The sequence below is a fragment of the Nicotiana tomentosiformis genome, chromosome 10 (assembly GCF_000390325.3).
Source record: "Nicotiana tomentosiformis chromosome 10, ASM39032v3, whole genome shotgun sequence".
Taxonomy (NCBI): domain Eukaryota; kingdom Viridiplantae; phylum Streptophyta; class Magnoliopsida; order Solanales; family Solanaceae; genus Nicotiana; species Nicotiana tomentosiformis.
In genome coordinates, this window is record NC_090821.1 from 65,142,037 (window position 1) to 65,159,106 (window position 17,070).

The 17,070-nt window shown below is 34.8% G+C and overlaps 1 protein-coding gene across 5 annotated transcripts; it reads right to left on the bottom strand.

Moving 5' to 3' along the window:
* Positions 1–8,928: 8,928 nt before the first annotated feature.
* On the bottom strand, positions 8,929–16,235 carry LOC104087389 (F-box/FBD/LRR-repeat protein At1g13570-like). 5 transcript variants are annotated; one of them, XM_009591831.4, is made up of 7 exons: positions 15,902–16,235; positions 14,373–14,502; positions 13,365–13,521; positions 13,009–13,284; positions 9,780–10,638; positions 9,523–9,687; positions 8,929–9,423 (listed from the first exon to the last, which is right to left on the bottom strand). In XM_009591831.4, coding segments are annotated over exons 4-7 (1,338 nt in total). In that variant the 5' UTR covers positions 13,011–13,284; positions 13,365–13,521; positions 14,373–14,502; positions 15,902–16,235; the 3' UTR covers positions 8,929–9,111. The 5 variants fall into 5 exon arrangements, with proteins under 5 accessions (XP_009590126.1, XP_009590127.1, XP_070043390.1 ...); XM_009591832.4 differs by lacking the exon at positions 13,009–13,284; XM_070187289.1 differs by lacking the exon at positions 15,902–16,235 and having other exon boundaries at positions 14,373–15,244.
* Positions 16,236–17,070: the final 835 nt, after the last annotated feature.

The following is a 17,070-nucleotide window of genomic DNA, read 5'->3' on the forward strand; positions in this document are numbered from 1 at the left end:
GCAAAAGTTTTATACAATTCGTATGGGTGAAGGTACCTCTATTCTCTCTCATCTTGATACCTTTGATTCCATTCTTATGGATTTGAGTAATATAGATGCTGAAATTAAAGATGAGGATCAAGCCGTGTTACTGCTTTGTTCCCCCATCTTTTAAACATATAAGAGATACTATGCTTTATGCAAATGATAATATCTCTTATAAGGATATTAAATCTATCTTAAAATCAAAAGAACAGATAGATAGTGATATTACCGGGGAAGCTAGTGGAACTCAAACGGAAGTTGGCTTATTTGTTAGGGGCAATTCCGACCCCATATCCAGATACAATAATTTAGAGTGTCGCTATTTTCATAAGAAAGGACATATTATCTCTGAATGCTATAAACCGAAAAATAAAGAAAAGCATAAAGAAAGAAAAAATGAGCACAAAAATACTGACACCGCCGAAGCTAGTGTAGCAACTGATGAGATTGAGGGAACTATATTTTTAGTAACTGAAACTTTCATATTAGACAATGAGTGGATTTTAGATTCCGGTTGTTCATATCATATGTGTCATAGCAGGGACTTGTTTTCTACATATGATTCAGTTGCATGTGGAGTTATCCAACTGGGTAACAATGTTACTTGTAACGTTATTGACAAAGGTACAATTCGGATCAGAATTCACAATGGTGTGGTGAGAACTCTCACCGATGTTAAATATGTTTATGAGTTGAAGAAAAATCTCATCTATTTGGGCACTTTAGAATCCCTTGGGTGAAAATTCACTAGTGAAGGTGGAGTTTTAAAAATATTTCACGGTGCTCTTGTGATCATGAAAGCACACAAATATAGTTCATTGTATACTTATTGGGCTCCACTGTTATAGGTCCTATTACAGTTTCGGTATCAGACAACTTGTCTGATTTTGATGGCATTAAATTTTGACATATGCCCATTGGGGCTTTTACGGATAAGGTGGAGCAAACTTACTATATCAGCCAAAATTAGGCCAATGTTGAGATTTATAATTATGGCCAATATTTTGGCTAATGGAGTCCATCTCACATAAGCATAAGCATCTTTACAAAGTATAGACTTTGTTGGCAATATTCTTTGGGACCCAAAAATATTGCATTGTGCGGTGGATATCATTTGCACAAGCTGTATCTCTTCTTTTACACCTAAGAGGCCAAGACTTTTTTGCCTATAAAAGGGAAAGCCATTAGTTCATTTTAAACACACCAACAAGACTTGAGTCTTCGTTTCTTGTTTCTTCCTTTCCTTCTTTATTAAGAGTATTTTGTACTAGAGTTAAGTGCTGGGAAGCACTTTTGTGAACCCTTTCTTTGGAGTGATCTTGTGAGGTTATTCTCTTAGGGCATTTGGGATTAATTAGAGTGTTTACTCTAATTTTGTGCTCTCTTTTGTACTCTTATTGGTATAGTAAAATTGCTCTCTCCGCTTGTGGACGTAGGTCACTTTGACCGAACCACATTAAATTTGTGTCTTTTTTATCTACTTTAATTGTCGTTATTATGAACTTGCATTGTCTTTGTTATTGTCATTATACCGTTGTTTGGCTGAATTTTGCACTACCCGGGTTCCCGATCCTAACAAATTCGTATCAGAACCGGATCAAACTAGGATAGTTTTAATAGCCAATATGACTTTAACAAAGATTTATGTTGAGAAATTTGATCGAAGTGCAAATTTCGGAATGTGGAAATTAAAGATGAAAGCTATCCTAATTTAGGATAGCTTAGATTTGAAGTTGCAAGGAAAGGAGATGAAGCTGGATAAAATGACGGACGAGGAGTTTGCCGTCATAAACAAAAAGGCAAAAGCAGGTATCATTTTAAATCTCTCAAATGAGGTTTTACGTGAAATTTCTGTAGAAATCACAATCAAAGGCATGTGGGGAAATTAAAAACCTTATATATGAAGAGGATGGTGGAAAACAGACTTTATCTAAAGTAGAAACTTTATACAATTTGTATGGGTGAAGGTACCTATATTCTCTCTATCTTGACACCTTTGATTCCATTCTTATGGATTTGAGTAATATAGATGCTGAAATTAAAGATGAGGATCAAGCCGTATTATTGCTTTGTTCCCTACCCCCATCTTTTAAGCATATCAGATATACTATACTTTATGCAAATGATAATATCTCTTATAAGGATATTAAATCTATCTTAAAATTAAAAGAACAGATAGATAGTGATATTACTGGGGAAACTAGTGAAACTCAAGCGGAAGTTGGCTTGTTTGTTAGGAGAAAATACGACTCCATATCCAAATACAATAATTTAAAGTGTCGCTATTTTCATAAGAAATGTCACATTATCTCTTAATGCTATAAATTGAAAAATAAAAAAAATCATAAAGAAAGAAAAAATGAGCACAAAAATATTGACACTGCCAAAGCTAGTGTAGCAACTGATGAGATTGGGAGAACTATATTTTTAGCAACTGAAACTAGAAACTAGACAATGGGTGGATTTAAGATTCCGATAGTTCATATCATATGTGTCCTAGCACGGATTTGTTTTCTATATATGATTCAGTTGCTGGTGGAGTTGTCCATCTGGGTAACAATGTTACTTGTAACGTTATTGGCAAAGGTACAATTCAGATCAGAATGCACGATGGTGTGGTGAGAACTATCACATATGTTAGATTTGTTCTTGAGTTGAAGAAAAACCTCATCTCTTTGAGAACTATAGAATCCCTTGGGTGCAAATTCACTAGTGAAGGTGGAGTTCTAAAAAATTTTCAAGGTGCTTTTATGATCATGAAAGCACACAGATCTGGTTCGTTGTATACTTTATTGGGCTCCACTGTTATAGGCTATACTACAGTTTCGGTATCAGATAACTTATCTGATTTTGATGGCATTAAATTTTGACATATGCCCATTGGGGCTTTTACGGAGAAGGTGGAGCAAACTTACTATATTAGCCAAAATTAGGCCAAGGTTGAGATTTGTAATTATGGCCAATATTTTGGCTAATGGAGTCCATCTCACATAAGCATACGCATCTTTGGAAAGTGTAGACTTTGTTGGCAATATTTTTTGGGACCCAAAAATATTGCATTGTGTGGTAGATATCATTTGCATAAGTTGTATCTCTTCTTTTACACCTAAGAGACCAAGACTTTTTTGCCTATAAAAGAGAAGACCATTAGTTCATTTTAAACACACCAACAAGACTTGAGTCTTCATTTCTTGTTTCTTCGGTTTCTCCTTTATTAAGAGTGTTTTGTATGAGAGTTAAGTATTGGGAAGTACTTGTGTGAACCCTTTCTTTGGAGTTATTCTCTTAGAGTATTTGGGATTAATTAGAGTGTTTACTTTAATTTTGTACTCTCTTTTGTACTCTTGTTGGTATTGTAAAATTGCTCCTCTCCGCTTGTGGACGTAGGTCACTTTGACCGAACCACATTAAATTTGTGTCTTCTTTATCTACTTTAATTGTCGTTATTATCAACGTGCATTGTCTTTGTTATTGTCATTATACCATTGTTTGACTAAATTCTGTACTACCTGGGTTCCCGATCCTAACAAATTGGTATCAGAGCCGGATCTAATCGGGATAGTTTTAATAGCCAATATGACTTTAATAAAGACGTATGTTGAGAAATTTGATCGAAGTGCAAACTTCGGAATATGAAAATTAAAGATGAAAGCTATCCTAATTCAGGATGACTAAGATTTGACGTTGCAAGGAAAGGAGAAAAAGTCGGATAAAATGACGGACAAGGAGTTTGTCGTCATAAACAAAAAGAAGCAAGTATCATTTTAAATCTCTCAAATGAGGTTTTACGTGAAGTTTCTATAGAAACTACAGCTAAAGGCATGTGGGAAAAATTGAAAACCTTATATACGAAGAGGACGGTGGAAAACAGACTTTACCTGAAGCAGAAGTTATTTACAATTCGTATAGGTGAAGATACCTCTATTCTCTCTCATCTTGATACATTTGATTCCATTCTTATGGATTTGAGTAATATAGATGCTGAAATTAAAGATGCAGATCAAGCTGTGTTACTGCTTTGTTCTCTACCCTCATGTTTTAAGCATATAAGAGATACTATGCTTTATGCAAATGATAATATCTCTTATAAGGATATTAAATTTATCTTAAAATCAAAAGAATAGATAGATAGTGATATTATTGGGGAAGCTAGTGAAACTCAAGCGGAAGTTGGCTTGTTTATTAGGGGCAAATCCGACTCCATATCCAGATACAATAATTTAGAGTGTTGCTATTGTCATAAGAAAGGTCACATTATCTCTGAATGTTATAAACTGAAAAATAAAGAAAAGCATAACGAAAGAAAAAATGAGCACAAAAATACTGACACCGCCGAAGCTAGTGTAGCAACTGATGAGATTGAGGGAACTATATTTTTAGCAACTGAAACTAGTTTCAGATCAGACAATGAGTGGATTTTAGATTCCGGTTGTTCATATCATATGTGTCATAGCAGGGACTTGTTTTCTACATATGATTCAGTTGCAGGTGGAGTTGTCCAACTGGATAACAATGTTACTTGTAACGTTATTGGCAAATGTACAATTCAAATCAGAATGCACGATGGTGTGGTGAGAACTATCATCCATGTTAGATATGTTTCTGAGTTGAAGAAAAATCTGATCTATTTGGGCACTTTAGAATTCCTTGGGTGCAAATTCACTAGTGAAGGTGGAGTTCTAAAAAATTTTCAAGGTGCTCTTGTGATCATGAAAGCACATAGATCTGGTTCGTTATATACTTTATTGGGCTCCACTGTTATAGGCCCTACTACAGTTTCGGTATCAGACCACTTGTCTGATTTTGATGGCATTAAATTTTGACATATGCCCATTTGGGCTTTTACGGAGAAGATGGAGCAAACTTACTATATCACCCAAAATTAGGCCAAGGTTGAGATTTGTAATTATAACCAATAGTTTGGCTAATGGATTTCATCTCACATAAGTATAAGTATCTTTGCAAAGTGTAGACTTTGTTGGCAATATTATTTGGGACCCAAAAATATTGCATTGTGTGGTGGACATCATTTGCACAAGTTGTATCTCTTCTTTTACACCTAAGAGGCCAAGACTTTTTTGCCTATAAAAGGGAAGGCCATTAGTTCATTTTAAACACATCAACAAGACTTGAGTCTTCATTTCTTGTTTCTTCCTTTCCTCTTTTATTAAGAGTGTTTTGTATGTGAGTTAATTGTTGGGAAGCACTTTTGTGAACCCTTTCTTTGGAGTGATCTTGTGAGGTTATTCTCTTAGGGTGTTTGGGATTTATTAGAGTGTTTACTCTAATTTTGTACTCTTGTTGGTATAGTGAAATTGCTCCTCTACGCTTGTGGATGTAGGTCACTTTGATCGAACCACATTAAATTTATGTCTTCTTTATCTACTTTAATTGTCGTTATTATCAACTTGCATTGTCTTTGTTATTATCATTATACCGTTGTTTGGCTAAATTTCGCACTACCCGTGTTCCCGATCCTAACAGAAACGAACTCAAATATTAAAAATTTGCGGCTAAAACCCTGGTAAGAATCCAACTCAAATAGTGAAACCTGGCTAAATCCCTATTAGCACTTATAATTTGTTTTCTATAAAGTTAACCAAATACTAGTAGAATTAGAAAAGGACCACCCAAACCAACCCAAATACGGAGAGAACAACGGTATATTATTACTCTTTATAGGCATGAACATGGAAAGGATTGGCAACACAAGGTTTGCAGCTGTTTTAGCAACAGTGAGCCTTAACTACCTTATTAGTACACCAGTTTCCTTGGTGTTCCCCGATCATTTTCGGTTAAATCATGTTAGCAGTTTTGTTGAGAACATTATTCCATTAACATTTATTGAGGTTTAGTCTGAAAATTTCTAGTTTTGAACTAAACATTGCTAGATATGTCTACCAATTCACGGATTCTGCATTGTTATTAGATTTTACTTTCAACCATTTTGATTCGATATTTATATACATTAGATTATGTACCTAAAATTATTAGCGTAGCAAGCAAGATACATGGTCTAATACAGGAAATTTATAGCAGAAGGTTGCAACATGTGCTTCTATAAATAAATTATTAACCTTTAGAGACTCGGAACATGTCGAATTTGTTTTTAACTAGACACAAGGCATTCACGAATAAAGGTAGAAAGAAAGAGGAAAAGGAAAGGAAAAATATCAGAAGAAAGCATTGCTATGAACACATGAATAACATTAGAGTTTGCATTATTTTAATTCTGTTACCATACCACTTGAGTGAGTTGGCGATCCTTTCTTTTTATTTTTTAAAAAAAATATACGTATATAATTTCAGTGACAGTTTCTTTGCTACGCACTTATTTGTTAGTTTAAACAAAAAATATATGTCCCCTCTAGATTTTGTCTTGGAACACATAATATATGCATGAACTTTTATTATTATTAATAAGAAAGTAGAGGGAAAAAAAATCCTAGAAAGGAGGTTAAGCCTCAACAAGTATATAAAAACTAGACCTACACTTTTCTTATGGCCTCTTGGTGTCACTTGATCTTTTTTATTCTTCTTTGATTACTTTGGTAAATGTCTAGCAGAAATATCAGTTTCTCTTGCCACAAGACCAGAGTTTTGAGCAATTGCTTCTTCCCCTTCATCTTAATCACCTTGCTCTAAATCAAAGAACCTATTCTTGGTATGAGATGACTCAATATTGCTACATTATTTGCGTCATACCACCCTTAAATTGCAATTGACTTCTACTACAATAGGAGAAAGAATAGCTGCCTGCAAAATCAAATTATCAACAAAAGTCGGACTAACCTATGTAGTTGTATACATTTTGTTGAATGACACGTCAAAAATATGAAATAGATGACATTTTGTTGAATGACACATCAAAAAACTAATATATTTAGTTACACTTTCTTTATTTGATATAAGAAACTTAGTGACACAACAAAAGTCGCATAGTAAGCAAAACTCCTCGGCTCTACCTTATTGTTATGGTCTATTGCAAGAAATGAGATTTGAGTCCCACATCGGTACTACAAAGTACTGATGTGGGGTTTATATAGCCTTGGACTCTCCACCTTAATAACTACCTTTTGTGGTGTGGTTCTCTCTGGGTTGTATCGATGGTATCAGAGCCACACACCACCCTCTGTGCCCATCGTACCTTGGATGGTGACGCCGGTATTACAGTGTTCGGCCGGAGCTAGACTGCAACCAACAACCTAACTTTGAAGTAAGGCTGTCCAACGGGACACGGGATGGGACGGGATGGCCATTTCGTCCCGTCTGTCCCGCGTCCTTTTTTTTGTGTGCATTATATACAAGAAACTTGTAATCCTGCTTTTCAAGGTTTTCCTAAGACCACGGTTAGAAATGATATTTTTAAACTTCAAACCGAATATTTTCAGTATATTCGTTGTGTATTGTTTCACTTAGATTGTAAAGTGTCTATCACATTTGATATAGGTCGTTGTCCTAATGGTTGTGATTATTTAACTGTTACATGTCATTAGGTTAATCATCACTGGAACATGCAAAAACATATTATTGGTTATAAATTTGTTGATTCAAAACACAGTGGAGCATATATTGCAACTATTGTTCTACAAATTGTTGATTTTTATGGACTCATTGATAAAGTTTTAACTATCACCTTAGATAATGCTTCTGCTAAGTGCTAACACAACTGCATCAACTAGCTTAATGAAATGATTGCAAAATTAATCCAACTTATACACCGACCATTAATGAAATGATTGCAAAATTTAAAAAGTATTTTTTCCCTATTCCCCAAGTTTATTTAATTTCTACTATACTTAACCCATCTTTAAAATTAAGAGGTGCAAATGGACTTGTTCGTAAAATTTATGAGAATTTAGCAATTCAAGAAAATGAACAACCATCTCTCGAAGACTGCCAAGCTAACATATATTCTTATGTTAGATCAATGTTTGATAAATATAAATCTATGGAAACAACAAGTGGTGAAACTAGTGAAGAAGAAGAATACAATGAGATACTTAGCACCGGGAGCTATGACGGCATGGAACTCATAGAACATCAATCAACATTGCCAATTCCAGAACAATGTCCGAGAGAAATTATAGATAAGTTATAACGAAGTTATATAGGAGCTTACAAATATTAGTATGATAATTTGTAATTGGCTACTAAGAGGCCTAGTTTAAACAGAACCTTTCCTAGAAGGTGGCTGCGTAGATTAGGTGCTCTTCAAAAGAATTATATTTGTATGTGAGATTTGAAAGTTCTATTAATAAAATAAAAGGCTTTAAGCGTTGAATTGTTTTTATGAATTGTCTTACACTCTTACTTAGTTACTTAATGGCTTGAAATTATATTAAATAAATTATAACTTTATAATTACTAGAATATTTCATTACAAGTCTTTTGTTTTAATATTTTATAATTCTTTACTTAGTTTCCTAATTTTCGTTTAATTTTTAAGTTTATTAAATAACTCAAAAAACTAGCTGTTGCAAACTTTAAAAACTTAGTCATTGTCAAAAGAATAGCGGTTTCCAAACTCAATGCTTAAATAATTATTTTTTTTAAAACGGCACTTAAGGCCCGCGAACCTGTCTCGTCCCGTTTGTTAGCGGGACGGGATGGGCCTACCGTCCGTCCCGTCCCGTCTCGTTTGTTAGCGGGACGGGATGGGCCTACCGTTTCATCCCGTTTATCCCGTCCCGCCACCGTTCCGGCTAAATGTCGTCCCATCCCGTCCCGTTAATTCTGTCCCGTCCTATCCCGTCCCGTTAATTCTGTCCCGTCCCATCCCGTCCCGTTGGACAGCCATACTTTGAAGTATGAAATAAACAACCGCAGTAGCAACTCTTGTTGCAAATCTCATATCAAGCACATGCATGTAAAGTAGAAGCATAAAGCACAGTAATGACAAAGTTGAGAAACCATATCCACATTCATTTATATCCCCAAACTGATGTTTAGACATCTCTCAATGTTATGGCAATTAGGCAAAACACAGCGTTATACTAGTGCATCAAAATTTGGTTCTATCAATTCACATCAAATTCCAAAACATTTGTTCAAAAGGGTCACAGTCTGACAAAAGACCTGTGAAGATCAGACAGGACCGAGATTTGGATGCTTATCCAACTTATATACAACTTCAGCTTTAGGTGATGCCCGCTTAAGTTTTGTTAGCTCAGCAAGTATTTTGACTGTTGCAGATTCTTCAACGAGACATGGCTCGATTAGCATTCTCACAAGCCTGGGTGACTTGGCCAACAGAAGCTTCATAAGCTGCATTTCAGGGATTGTGCCGTTAGTTTGTATTAGCTTAACTTCCCTGAGGTGATTAAATGTCACATCTGAGAAGCGTTCCACTTCAAGAGATTCAAGAGCCAGTATATCATTGTCGTCACTAGCCTCCACCTAAGAAAGATGAACCAAAAGTTAACTCTCTGAGCTTATTGATGATTTAAGGAGCATGAAAATAAGAAATCCACTACATAAAAAGAGAGAAAAGAGAACCTTCATTTCCATATACTGTAAATATGGGAAGCTTCTTATCAAGCAAAGAGCACATGAAACCTCATCCAAGTCAGACAGATAAATACTAGATATACATACGTGTTTGACATAGTTAAGGTTAAACGGAAGCCTTGTTGGTATTTCACCAGCTCCTGCAACAAAGGACTAGAAAGAGCCAAAAGTTAAAATGACTCGATACCCAAAAGATGTTCCATGATTGAAAATGCATCACAATGAAGGCATGAAGCAACATTTACCATGTCATTCAAGTGGAGATGCTCGAGAGCAGAAAAAGACTCAAAAAACATGGCGATATTACATTTTCCTGCTGCCACATGATATTCCCTATGCGAAAGTGAAAATTTTGCCAGAAGAGGAACATTTTTTAACAAGACAGAGCTTATATTGCCTGTGTAGTCAAAGGATCTCAGCATGGGAGCACTAATTTCAATGACGTTGCTTAAAGCACCTGAGATATGCAGCACGAACTGCTCAAGCAACGGGGAACGAGAGATTAATCGTTCAAGCAACTTGGAAGATATTGTAACATCATGTAGTTCTAGGCTAGTTAACCAATCAAACCCTTTGAAGTGTGGTGGATGATTCATTGAGCAATTATAGAGAGTCAGATGCCTCAACTGGAAACATGTGAAAAACAATGGCGGCAATTCATACGAGTTACCCCTGATTGGAAGTCTAAGAACAAGATGTTGAATGCCATTTCTACTGAGGAAACTTATCAATCTGTCAATATAAGGACAGCGGCGGTCCAAATCCAAATAAGGAATGCAGAGGGTAAATTTTTTAATTGGTCCTGCATGATAGCAATAAATGTGCCTGACAATCTCTGAAAAGTTTCTTGTAAGGTCCGTTATATCCTCTCTTTTTTTCCAAAGTGTGTGCTCAAGCGTCAATTGTGGAAGTCTACGCCATATATATCTCCATTTCTTCGACAAGATGCTAGTCCTCACAGCATCTCGCAAAGGCAAACAAATAAGAATTTCATCAATTACTTTCTGAGGAAGGTTGCTAAGTATATCAGGAGGTAAAGTTCGATAGCGATACTGCCTTCTGCCCGTAGGATACATCATATAATAAATTTTCGCCAGTAAGAACCTGCACAAAATAAACAAAGAGTACAAAATGAGGAAAAATAGAACCTAGAACTACATTTACTATTACTTCTATTAAGCTTATCAAACTGACATCGAAAGCTACACAATAAGGAGACATCAAAAAAGGTCCAATAATTGGTTAATTTAAACTTAGAAAATTAGCTATTCAAGCTTAGGCTAGAGTTGACATCAAATTAGTAGCGTAAATAAGCTTAATACCTATTTTTCCCCAAAATTTGCATAAACCTAACCTTCACTGGCAATTTGAAAATACAACGGAAAATGAAAACTCATGTATCTATATAACAATAATCGTCAATAAGAACCTGTACAAAATAAACAAGAGTACAAAGATGAGGAAGAATAGAACCGAGAACCACATTTCCTATTGCTTCTATTAAGCTTATCAAACTGACATCGAAAGCTACACAATAAGGATACATCAGAAAAGATCCAATAATTGGTAAATTTAAATTTAGAAGAAAATTAGCTATTTAAGCTTAGGCTAGATTTGACATCAAACTAGTAGCCTAAATAAGCTTAATACTTTTTTCCCCCAAAATTTGCACAACCCTAACCTTCACTGGCAATTTGCAAATACAATGGAAAATGAAAAATCATGTCTCTATATAACAATAATCGTCAATAAGAACCTGCACAAAATAAACAAGAGTACAAAGATGAGGAAAAATAGAACCGAGAACCACATTTCCAATTGCTTCTATTATCAAACTGACATCGAAAGGTACACAATAAGGAGACATCAAAAAAGGACCAATAATTGGTTAATTTAAACTCAGAAAAATAGCTATTTAAGCTTAGGCTAGATTTGACATCAAACTAGTAGCTAAATAAGCTTAATACCATTTTCCCCCAAAATTTGCATAACTGGCAATTTGTAAATACAACGGAAAATGAAAAATCACGTCTCTATATAACAATAATAGTCAATAAGAACCTGTACAAAATAAACAAGAGTAGAAAGATGAGGAAAAATAGAACCTAGAATCACATTGCCTATTGTTCCTATTAAGCTTATCAAACCACCATCCAAAGCTACACAATAAGGAGACATAAAAAAATGTCCAATAATTGGTTAATTTAAACAATTTAAGCTTAGGTTAGATTTGACATCAAACTAGTAACCTAAATAAGCTTAATACCTTATTTCCCCAAAATTTGCATAACCCTAACCTTCACTGGCAATTTGTAAATACAACGGAAAATGAAAAATAACGTCTCTACATTGCTGCACTAAACCCCAATTGCAATTACTGGAAAAATGAAAATAGAGCCTTTGCTTCCAATACTAACATCAAAAAGAAGACAAGAGCCTTTGTTTCTAAAACTAACATCTTAGAGAAGAGAATGAAACAATTAAAAGAAAAAAGAAGAAAAAACCGATGAGGAAAAGCAGGTATTAAGCTTACCATCCAAGATCAAAGATGGATAAAAATTAAATAATCGCCGGTGAAATTTACTCCAAATGTTTAAAGGGAACGGAGATGATATGACCCCAGAGAGAGAGAGAGAGCAAAGTTAGTACTCCGACATTGAAGTGAAAAGTTAGTTTCAATTTGCAGGGGAAACGTGTTCTAGTGTGGTCGTTTTGTAACCATATGCACATTAAATATTAAAAAATTATTGGATTCAAATCATTCACTAAAACAATAACATTTGCATTATTTGTCACTGGTGGAGGATGTACTATTTTCGCCAAGGAAATTCAAGCAAGAAAAAAAGTAAGCACGCAAAAAATTATAAAATATATATAGTAAAAGGAAAATTTGATCTGATGTACACAATGTAATATTTTAGTAAATTGGGTTCGGACGAACCCTTCTGCATCCCTAGCTCCGTCCATGTTTGTCACCACCGGGAGAAATAACATCTAGTGTCTTGCGGATCCAGGATTTAATCTTATGAGTTCAAACTTTTAAGTTTTTAGCATTGAACTCATTATATTTTTAAAGTTATGAGTTCATATTCATTATTTTTGCAATTTAAATGAATTTTTACATATAAATTTTTGTACCGCGTCAAAAGTTATGTGTTCAGTTCAACCGTTAGTTACTTACTACATCCGCCTGTGAGTGTCTTCCTTACATATCTCTACATATTTGATTTCCAGCATTACAAAACTACAACACTATCTTTTTTTGGTCCAATAGAAAACTATTTATAAATATTACTCCATCTATAATGCATCAGTACAGGGTAGTTTGATCCTTTAATTTGTGTTGTCTGCACCTGAGTACTGTTACCAGGATCATTACAAAAAGAAACATTTAGTTCCCACTTTATCTGCAAACAGACGAGGGAACTGCAAAATGCAAGTGAAGCTATAACAATCCAGTTACTTGAAACTCACATTATAATACTTGTGCTTTACTTCCTCAAGAAATTTATAGACACTGCTGATGGTGGCCAAAACTGGAGCAGCTTCCAAGCTGTGGGTGCTCCCGGATGCTCATTGTCACAAGTGATATCGAGCTAAAGAGAGGAACTGGATAAACTCAAACTCAGGATCAAATCCTGAGATATTCGTTAACTTGACCAGACGAAGTTTGCTAAGGGGAAAATTTGTGTAGTTGAGGTGTTTTAGATAATCTGACACTAGTTTCTGGTTTAGCTTGACCGTAGAAGCCTACGCAAAAATAGAGCAGAAACTTAACAACTCCTTATTTGTTTCCAAAACAACAGATCATGAATTAGACCACAACTTACCTCAATATAAAGTTCTTGCAAATTCGGGGCACTTCTAAGCAAGCAAACAACAGCAGATATTTGATTGAAGTCCATAAAGTTTACATCTTTGAGTTTAAGAATCTTTAGAGTCTGGTGATGTCGAAAGCATAGGCGGAAATGGAGTTTCAGCCAGGAGCTGAAACAATAATGTGGGAAAAATGAAAGCACAAATTAATCAGATCAACTTAAAAAACAAGAATCTTGAAAGCTGGAATGTTAGTTGTGAAGGCAAAATACAAACATCATCAATAGCAATAAAAATATACCTGTAGAAACTTGCCATCAATACGAAGTATTTTGATATTAGTCAAGCTACCCACAAACATAACTAAATCAGAGGCTGAGAAACAGAAACTTTAGACAATATAGGAGCATTCTCCAAGGAGATTGATTTGAACTCGTCATCGACTTCCTCTTCAGTTTAGGACCAACGATATTAAAATGACGGATGCCAGAGCACCCATACAACACTAGTCTTTTAAGAACGGGGCAGCTGGAAATAAAACTTTTAAAACAGTTGTTTGTAAAGTCAACCCCAGAAAGTATTAAATAGCGGAGATTAGGGAAGCCTTTAAACTCTGGTGGCGGCGAAAGAACAAAATTAATAAGCTTCAATGATGTCAAGTGCAGACAAGAGAAGAATGAAGGAGGCAACGCATGATGATGATGCGTATAAACCTTCTCGTAAATTAAGGTTAATTCCTTGATTTTTTTGAAAGATAAATATAGTATCCATTTGTTTACATAAGGAACCACCGTTGAAGGATTAAAAGGAATGCATACTTTAAATCTCTCTAATCCACCAGGATGAAGCAGAAGAGATTTGGTTATAATTTCGTCGAATTGATAATACTTGAGCTTATAAATTTTTATTCTTTTCTTCACAAAGTAGTCATCAAGTTCTTTGCAAAACTGATCATCAAATACTAACTGTGGAATGTTTAAATAGTAATATATCCACTTTTTAGACAAAACGATGGTTCTTACTGCTTCACGTATAGGCATTTTCCCTAGGATGCAAGCTATCACATTTCGTGGCAAGTTGCTGATCTGATTATATCTTCATTCTTCATCAGCACCTGTTCGTTTTCTTTTGACACCTTTCGAAGACATTTTCCTGAGAATGAAAATTCAAGTCAACCAATGCATTCAAATATAGTCAATTCGTTCCTTTGGGGACATCCGATAAAATAAGAATGGAGAAGATTAGCGAACAACGATGACATGCACAAATCGAGAAATGGTCCAAATATAGTCAATTCATTTTTAGAATCTCTATCAGTAAATACTTACAATCGATGTCCCTTCTATTCAAAAGTAATAACAAGACATGTATTCATTTAACGATCAATATAATAACAACACATCCAGAGGTTCTCTAATCATGCCACAACTGTACGAAGAAAAGAAAAGGGAATCCTCCTCTTAATAAGAGTAAATTAACTCTTTATACGGCAAGATCCCTTACATCAATGCTTTATTCACAAAATCTGCAAAAGCTCTGAGCTTGCTTTGAAAGTATAAGCACAAGTGAACTAAACAATCCAGTCTTACTCAAAATTACAAGTTCATCTTAGCATAGTTATAGAATCTATAGCTGAAGCAAACACGAATATGCAAGAAAACTAACATCTAAAAAAAGAAGATAAAAAACCTTTGCTACAGAAACTAATGCTCATCCAAAGGTGAAAAAGAATGATAAATAAAAAAAATTAAGGGCATTTCAAGCTATTGACAACTCTTAGAATTAATGGCAATAACTGAATGTGTGTGCATATACAAGAAAATCAACATCTAGAAAGTAGTATACAAACAAGAAACAGGAATTCATCTAAAGGTGAAAAAATGATTGAGAAAAAAGGACATTTCAATCATTATTAATATTTGGGCCAGCTTATTCATTTGGCCCAGATCCAATTCTTTTGATGTCACCCCCACGATCCAACACATGAAAGAACTCATTTCCAACTATCTCCAAAGACCAGCTAGCCCAATTCTTCTTCTTCATATTACCGTTTCTATGCTTAAGGGATAATATTCAACTTTGGTTAAATAAACTAAAATAATATTAACTCATAAAACAAGAAATTAAAAAATAAAACCAAAGCAACAAAACATCAATTAAGGAATAAAATACTAAAAAGAAATATTAAAACAAAATTCCTTTAAAACGTTAACCTATTTACATCCTAATTCTGACGTGGACTTCTTAAATGATTTTAAATTAACAACATAGATGAGAAGTTTGTAATCCAAATGACTGATTTTGACAAGAATTGGCCTCAAATTACTACTGCTTAATATTTATTAAAGACACCCCTCTAATGTATTAACGCAATAAACTAAATTGTGCCCCCATTTTTTATAAAAGAAAGATAAGAAAAGCCGATACAAAATTAATGCAAACAAAATATAAGCAAATTTAAGTGAGAGGAAACATGCACGGAGAAAACATTTTCAAGCAAAAACAAAGTGGAATCCAGGTGCTAATTAATAAACAGAGAAAAGGGAAGAACCTTAATATTAAACTTTCAACTTTTGATTTTTTGACTGATGATTTGCTCCAAAACAAGATGGAATCGCGGAGGAGACCTCAACGAAAAGACGCACATTGTCGACCTCGAGCTTTAGCCAGAACTCAATCGACCTCAGCTGAAGCTTCGTTTCATCGGTAAAAATAGAGGTGAAAAGTGTCTACTTTTGTTCTGTTTTATGGTTGTCTTGTGAGTTGGGTTTGGATGTTAAAAGGGGTAAAAGAAACTGATTTTCATCGAGCTTGGGATGGGATTTTGGCTAGCTTTTTCGACGCTTTCTTCTTGCAAAGGAAGAAGACGGGAGTTTTTTCTTCTCTCTTTGTTTTCAATAAACCTTTTTAACGGGTCGGGTTGACCCGTTTTCGGACCAGCCCGGACCGGTAGTTAGGAGGCCAGGTGAGCTGGGTTAGGGGTTGATCCGTATAAAAAAAAAATTCGGTTAACCGGACCGGTCAAATCGGGTCAAGGAAAATCACTGTTGAACCGGTTAACCGCCCGGCCCAGCCCGGTTCAACAGTGATTTTATGGTTTTCTTTTTTAAATTTATTTGACCGTTGGTAACGGTCAACTTCCAATTTGACCGTTGCCCAACAGATATTTTGCAAGAATAGTCTTTTTTGGCAATTATTTTAAAAAATAATACTTTTAGTATTTACTAATTTAGCCCTTTGAAAAACTATAAATACCCTCTATTCTTCATTTCTTCTCTATCTCTCATTTCTCAAACTCAAATTCTCAATTCAAGTTAAATCATGCCCCGTGATTCTAGAGTGCGCTAATATGTTTGGGAACACTTTGAGGTGGTAGAAGAAAATGAAGAAGTTCGCAAACTAAAGTGCAAGAACTATGATCGAGTCTTAAATCTTCGTCGAAAGTGGGAGGGCACAAGCTGTATAAGGAGCCATATGAAGAGTTGTCTTGAGCGTCCTCCAGAAATTCGTATTTAAGATTTTAAATTGATTTGAGACAATTTGTGTTATTTTAAAATTATTAGACGTATTGTACTTAATATTTTAGTTTGTTAGATTAATTTGAAGTATTATTATTCAATGAAAATTTGAAATGAAACTATAAAGCCTTTGAATTTAACACTCGAGAAGATGGCCAAGAAGGTCATATTGATTATTAAGAACTTACTAACGCAGTGCAAA